Genomic DNA, 7,831 nt, shown 5'->3' with positions numbered 1-7,831 from the left:
AGTATAGACATATTGAAACAAAGAGAGAAAGCAGAGTATAGACATTACTTTGAAAACAGAGAGAAGACAGAGTACTAGAAATTGAACACAGAGAGAAAGACAGTAGTATCGCATGCTGAAACAAGAGAGAAAGAGACAGGGGGGTTTAGAATACTGAACACAGAGAGAGACAGAGTTTAGATATTATAGAAAAACAGAAAGAGACAGGGTTTAGACATACTGAAACACAGAGAGAAAGACAGAGTTTAGATATATAGAAACACAGAGAGAAAACAGGTTTAGATCATACTGAAACACAGAGAGAAGACAGCGTTTAGACATACTGAAACACAGCAGAGAAAGACAGAGTACTAGACTACTGAAACACAGAGAGAGACAGAGTTTAGCATCCTGGAAATCCAGAGAGAAGACAGAGTATGACATTACTGAAACACAGAGAGACAAGAGGACAGGGTTTGATATATATGAAACACAGACACTGAGACGACGACACTAGTACTGAACACAGGGCAGGCACATCGCTCCCGGCGATGAAACTGCAATTTCTGCAAAAGCTGCTTTTAACACACACGCACGATAGATTGAGATAGAGTAGACTAGGATAGATAGGTAGATGATGATAGATAGATTAGATTATACTGAACACAGAGAGCAAGAGTCAGGTTTAGATTATTAAGATATAGGATATAGCAGACGGTGGTGACGCATCTACGCGTTATACTCAGCTGCAGTCCTAGCGCCGCCTCCTTGCGGTTTAGCGCGGTGCATAGAGACGAGTAGAGCAATACAGGACTCCTGCGGATAACATGTGATCTCCAGGTTGTACTTATCTGAAACACAGAACAGTGATTCTCACGGTGAAGCGCGAGTAAAGAGGAGTGCATAGAAGCGGATAACACGTAATCTCAGATTGGTACTTTCGCATGAAACAAACACGTAGGTGGCGGTGTTGCTTATGCGTGAGCGGAAAGACTGAGTAGTGTACGTAGCATGGTGCAGGGGAGAAATGATGTCCGTGCCGGCTGTGTACTAATGGTGCCGTGCGCGGGTGTCGTGACGTTGTTGAGATGCTGATGCGTAGTGTGCGAGGGTGGGGTGCGTACAATAAGCGTTTTGCGTGCGTTTGATGACACAGGAAACTGGTTCAACTTCAATCGAGGTCATCCGCAGCGACACGCGACGCTCACTCAGAACGTCAGCAGGGCTCAACAGAGGTCAATGCAGGCAGGTCGTAAGTTACCTGGGAAAGTAGTCGAGGAGACCTCCTTGAGCCGTGGAGTTCCGTCGATGTCGAACTGCTTCCACACAGGACGAAACTCGGTGTTACGTAGTAACTGCAGGAGAGAAACGCACTGCACGCCGCACACAACGGACGCAGCGCACGCCGGAGAGCATGCGTTAGTACGACTAACAGGATTACGTGCTATGTAATTGTCAATGTAGAATTACAATGTGATTATTTTGTAATGTGATGTGGGCAAACGATTTGCCGGAACACATGACTGCCGTATGGTTAATCTACGCACGCAGCGGCTGACCACGCACGCCGCGACGACAACAGGCACACGCGAGCCGCACGACGCGACGCCACGCACGCACCACACACGCGCGCGCAGCACACACACGCACCGCGCACGCACACCACAACACACACACACGCGCTCACGCACGCACACACAACCCGCTCTGCACGACGCACCCAGCACACGCGTAGCTCGACGTACGTACCTTCTGTTTCGGCGCTGATATCCGGCTCAGATAGAAGGCGAAAAGAATGAAGAGCGAGGTCATGAGCCATTCTTATACAGCTCCAGGGTTTCGTGCTGGCCTGCGCCAGCTGCATATAACGAGCGAGGGTCGTTAGCATTCATAATCACAATAATAACATAACAACATACATAACTAATCGTAGCGTAGCGTACGTAGCCCGTAGCTGTACCGCAAGGTCGACCGACTAGCGGTGGCCGTGGCCGGGGCACCAAAACTTGATGTGGCCACCAAATTTCCAATAGTTAAAATTGCGTGCGCCGATCGGCACTAATTAAAAGTGTCTTGTGATAAAATAATTGTTTCCTTAGTGCTAATACTCATTTCAAGGAGCCGCGCCAATTCGGCGCGAGCGACGGCGCACACGCCCCCCTACGCACGTTGGCAAGCATTCTACGCGAGCATACCCGGGGGCACGGCTAATTTGCAAGCGCCAGCATAATGTGATTACAGTGGATCCGCGACCAGACAATGCGTTAGACAATTACGCAGTCTCCAGTGTACTGTGGGAGCAGTAAAATGAACGCGAGCGATGAGAGGTTTCGCAGGCCAACAATTGTCGTAATAACAAAATGATGGAAAAATTTTCTTATTTTTTGACCTGTATTTTTGTTCAAGAATGTTAAAATAGGCGACACACATGCGTCCACGGAAGGGTCGCTACGGGACGCAGGACACATGGGCAAAATCACGGGACGTCTGGTCACCCTGATGCTAGCTAAGCGCAACTGCGTGCTCGCACTGTTTCGGCATCCGAAGCGAAACGTGCCAACTATTCCATGAGATTGGCATCAGTATTTTAATCGAAGTGGTAATATTAGCTGCTTTGTAAAGTTTATTTTTATGCATCTTTTCTTCTGTCTCTTTATTACGGCAACGAAAATATTGAACTTAGTCTTAGATGGCCTGCTTTTTTTAAATGCCATGCGTACACCAGGCTATTTGTGTATAATTATGCGTTCATCTTTATCTTGATTGAAATCTTGCAAATTTTATTTTTACGTTTTCAAGCTGCAGACATTTTTAACTTTATGAGATTCATGTATATGTTTTATTTAACATGAGCCAATGTGTTGTTGTTTTATGTACGTTTACTTGTTTTAATTTTGCATGCTCTGGATTTGATCTTTCTTGAACGGTCTGAACTGATCGATGAGCATGTGCAACGCGCATGTTTAGATAATATGAGTGAAAGTAGAAGAAATGGTATGCAAGATTCTGCGTGAAATTTGATTTGCCGGTTGGAATGGATATTCAAATGTATGCCTTCATCATCATGTAGTGTGTCATTGTGTGTTGTTTAAAGACTTGTGCAGCTGCTCAGACGCCCAATTTTCAAATAATATACATGACGAAGATTGAATAGATTTATAATGTTTTCTTTGTGTTTTTTCGCGGGCCACCAGATTTATTTCGGGCACAAAATTTGGAAAATCACTGATTTTGGGGCCTGCATCGGGACCACTGAAAAAAAGTTAGGTGTGCGAGCCATTGCCATGAAGCATGAACATAACAAAACATAACTACATACATAACATAACATAACATAACATAAACATAAATCATAACATTAACATAACATAACCTACATAACATACATAACTGAAATAACATAACATACTAAATAACCTTAACATACATATACATGATCACATACACAATACACTATAAAACGTAAGCTACATAAATACATAATAAACATAACCTAACATACATAATACAAATTATCAACTTACACACAGTAAACACTATAAACGTAGACATACACATTATAACATAACATAAATCAACCTAACGATACATAATTACATATCCATAAAATAAAAAACATAACGCAAACACACACAACACACACAACCAAACTAACATACACATAGCTGCGATCGCTAAAATCGATAAGCCTAGCCAAACACACTACACCACACACGCACGCGCACGCACGCACGCGCACACACGCCACACGCACACACCACAGAGCAGCAGCACGCGCCGGCGCAACGCACAACACAACACACTGAACTACACATAGCTGCATCGCTAGAATCGATTAGCCTAGCAAAAACACAACTCCAACACACAAAACGCACTGCGCACGCTACGCACATACTGGCACATGCCGGCGCACGCGCACGGCACGCGCACCGCGCCGCAACGCGACACAACAACCTAAGCTACACATAAGCTGCACATCGCCTTAAAAATCGATAAGCTAGCAAACACACACACACACACACGGGCACGCGCACGCACGCACGCAGCACACACGTCACACGGCACACACACACAGCAGCAGCACACTGTTAGCAGCAACCCATCACACAGCGGTGCTTCCCCAACAATCCACGCAAGCGACGCTCACAACGCATCGTATGAAACGCAGTCGGCGTGTCACTCTGACAATGACATGTCATCGATCGTTACTTATACAGCGCTAGGCCAGACGAGACGGTACAAGTGAGCGTCGTCGTGCGCGTAGCGCGGATGATTCGTTCCGCAGTGCCTGGCTCTGAAATCAATCAATGAATTCAATCGAAGACGGTACCAATATATCATAATGATTGATTCGCACGTGTATTTATCACAAGCCGATTGAACCAGCCACGGGCAACGCCATCCACGCAACGATTTGAGATCTTTGACCGAATTCATCTTTTTCGCAAGCGCCAATCTTTTAAATTAACTCGCATTATTTTGCGATATATTTTAATTACACTTTTCAGAGCTAATCTAATTCGAATTATCGCCACTCCCGCGGATCAATTCGTTAACAGTGTCCCGCCGCGACGACAACAGCGAACGGTCGCTCACCCTTGTGCTGGTCGGCGGGCGGATGATGTCGTACGTTCGCCGCTTGAGGTTTAGAGGTCGCACTATGAAGTCCATGTGATGGTTCGAGTCGTCATCCTTCTCAATCGATCACGTCATGACGACCTATGTCCCGCAGCGAGTGCGCTCGACGGTAGCGGCGCTGGAGCCGGACGCTCAGCTCACTGTGTCTGCAGGACAGACGATGAGAGCGGTCGAGCTGGGCTATCACAGATGCGTTGACAGACGTTGCTGTTGTCGATGCGATCGCGGGGCGAGAGTAGCATCGACAGCGGAGGAGGGGGAGGGGAGTAGCATCGAGCGCGGAGGGGGAGGGGAGGCGGCGTATAGAGTAGCATCGACGCGGAGGGGAGGGGAGGGGGAGGTAGCGATCGACGCGGAGGGAGGGGGAGGCGGGGGCGGTAGCGATCGACGCGGCAGGGGAAGGGGGAGGGGGGAGGTAAGATCGACAGCGGAGCGCGAGGGGGGAGGGGGTGAAGGAGGTAGACATCGACAGCGGGTAGGCGGAGGGAGGAGGGGGAGCTAGCACTCGACGCGGAGGGAGGCGGGGAGGGGGGAGATAGCATCGACACACAGCGGAGGAGCGGGGGAGGGGGGGAGATTAGGCATCGATCAGCGGAGGGGGAGCCGAGAGGATGACAAGTTAATTGCGACCTTTACGTCGCTTCCAGCCCTTGCCTGAAGAGGAGAAGCTCGCTCCGCTTGCGCCCTGCCTGCTGCGCTCCTCCCCGTGCCACACATCCTCCTCCCCAATCACTACACCTCCTCCCCTCCCCCTCCTACACACCTCTCCCCTCCCCCATGCTACCCTCCTTCTATCACGACCTAGCTCGCTCAATAACCAACCCCTCCCTCATCCCCTTGCCACCTGCCACCTGCCTTACCGCCCTTTCATCCACCCCCTAACTCGCCCCACCTCAACCCCTCCCTCTCCCCCTGCCTCTCTCCCATCCCTTCACCTCACCGAACCGTCCCATGCTCTGTGCACTGTGCCTCGTGTCCGTGACGCTATCTTCCTTCCTCTCTCCCTCCCCTCACTTCACCGACCGCCCCCATGCTTGTGACTGTGCGCTCCGTGTCCGTGACAGTATCTTCCTTCCCTCCTCGTCCCCCTCGCCCCTTCACGCTCCGACGCCCCCATGTTCTAGTGACTGGTGCTCGCTGTCGTGAAAGTATCTTCTTCCCCTCCCTTCCCCCTCCCCCTCACTCCGAACCGCCCCATGTTCTGTGAATGTGCCTTCCGTGTCCGTGGACACACGCTATCTTCTTCCCCTCTCCCCCTCCCCTTCACTCATCCGGCGCACCGCCCATGTTTCTGTGACATGTGCCGTCCGTGTCTGTGACAGCTATCTTCCTTCCCCTCCCCTCTCTCCCTCCCCCTCACTCACCGACCGCCCCCATGTTCTGTGACTGTGCCTCCGTGTCTGTGACAGCTATCTTCCTTCCCCTCCCCTCCCTCTCTTCCCCTCACTCACCGACCGCCCCCATGTTCTGTGACTGTGCCTCCGTGTCCGTGACAGCTATCTTGACACCGGATCGAGGCACGAACTCTTTCACGCTCAGGCGCGCGGCGGCGGCGGCGACGGCAGCGCGGTCCCTCCATCCCTTGATGCGATAGTTCTCAGCGTGGAGGTGCGCCGCGGCAACGACGAAGTCCACGTGCATCGCCTGCAAGAGGGCAGCACGCGTCAACAAGATGGCGGCGCGGGAGCGGCGACGGTCGTCGAGTATAACGAGAATGCGAAAACAAGTGCAGCACGCGTCAGAAGATGGAGGTACGCGTCGCGGGGATTGGCGATTGTTGTCCGTCGTTTGAATGACGAGAATGCGAAAGAAACATGTGTAACTAGATGGTAGACGATAGAAAATTAATTACAGAGAAAAAAAGTAAATTGCATCAAAATGTCATCTGACGTGTCAACTTACGTTATTGATGTCAAACCTGATCGCATGAGGGCACCTCTTGGGACCTGACCAGAAGGGGGCGCCACTGCTCGTCGTCTGAAACATAGAACGAGAGGAAAATCCTCGTTAAAAAAATTCTATAGTAACGACGAATTAATTAATTAACAACCTAAACAATGATATTATATAACCAATTCACTTGAAACGATTTATATCTGTATATAGTTCATGCAACAGTTCATGCTTCAGCAAACGTAAACCCATTCTACTTCCGTTTAACTAATAACTATTTACCAATAATAGTTACATAACTAATTACGCTAATTAACAACTAACGAGCCGTGACCTCGTTACCTGATCGGGAGGGAAGTTGTACAGAAGCTGCGTGATTGTGTTGTAGTAGTGCTCCTGGAACTGAAGGCGGGCCCACGCTATGCAGTCCTCGAACGTTGACGGCCGATCGTCAATCAGCGCCCTCTTCAGGACTTCCAGGGTCTCGATGGGTTGCATGCCCTGTTGTTTCATCGTCCGCTCCATGAACTTGGGATCCTGTAAATCAGGAGACGGGTGAGAGGGGGGCGTGTCACAATCGAGCGGTGATAAGAGGGACCGTATCGCAACCGTGTACAAACTAGCAAGCTAGCTTTGAAGGAGGGAGGGAGGGAGGGAGGGAGGGAGGGATGAAGGAGAGAGAAGGCACGCACCAGCTAGCTAGCTGAGAGAGGGAGAGGGAAGGAGGGAAAGAAGGAAGGAGGGAGGGAGGAAAAGAAGGAAGATGAGTACGTACCAGTAGGTAAGCTTGCACGGTCTCTGCAGGCTGCGTGAACAGTCCCTCGAACATGTCCCGCGCCCACTGCAGCGTGTGTTCGATAGCGTTGGGGAAGTTCTTCAGCGTACAGATGGGAATGCTCCTCTCCGGGGGATCCTGGGATGACGAGTAGGACTCCGTCATGTGAGGTATCACCACCTAGACAAAGAGGAAGTAGTGACTTAGAGATGCAATATCACAACCTGAGAAAGGACATAACCGGAAGAAGAAGGAAACATAACTTAGAGATGCAATATCACAACCTGAGAAAGGACATAACCTGAAGAAGAAGGAGACGTAACTTCGAGATGCAATATCACAACCTGAGAAAGGACATAACCGGAAGAAGAAGGAAACATAACTTAGAGATGCCATATCACAACCTAAGAAAGGACATAACCGGAGGAAGAAGGAAACATAACTTAGAGATGCCATATCACAACCTAAGAAAGGACATAACCGGAGGAAGAAGGAAACATAACTTATCGGTGCAATATCACAACCTGAGAAAGAGGAAGTTATAAC

At 49.6% G+C, this 7,831-nt stretch overlaps 1 protein-coding gene across 1 annotated transcript in view; it reads right to left on the bottom strand.

The window, feature by feature from the left end:
• LOC106818202 (ubiquitin-like modifier-activating enzyme 1 Y) overlaps positions 1 to 7,831 on the bottom strand; it is a 21,534-nt gene that overhangs the window by 4,036 nt on the left and 9,667 nt on the right. Inside the window, exons 10-14 of the mRNA XM_014822927.1 lie at positions 7,286 to 7,465; positions 6,853 to 7,047; positions 6,520 to 6,594; positions 6,069 to 6,261; positions 4,188 to 4,273 (exon numbers count right to left, since the gene is read on the bottom strand). Coding sequence (XP_014678413.1) covers positions 4,188 to 4,273; positions 6,069 to 6,261; positions 6,520 to 6,594; positions 6,853 to 7,047; positions 7,286 to 7,465 — 729 coding nt within the window. The remainder of the gene's footprint in view (positions 1 to 4,187; positions 4,274 to 6,068; positions 6,262 to 6,519; positions 6,595 to 6,852; positions 7,048 to 7,285; positions 7,466 to 7,831) is intronic.

The sequence above is a fragment of the Priapulus caudatus genome, unplaced genomic scaffold, assembly GCF_000485595.1.
Source record: "Priapulus caudatus unplaced genomic scaffold, Priapulus_caudatus-5.0.1 Scaffold2088, whole genome shotgun sequence".
Classification (NCBI taxonomy): domain Eukaryota; kingdom Metazoa; phylum Priapulida; class Priapulimorpha; order Priapulimorphida; family Priapulidae; genus Priapulus; species Priapulus caudatus.
Note: the sequence above shows the minus strand (reverse complement) of the source record. Positions and strands in the feature narration are given on the sequence as shown.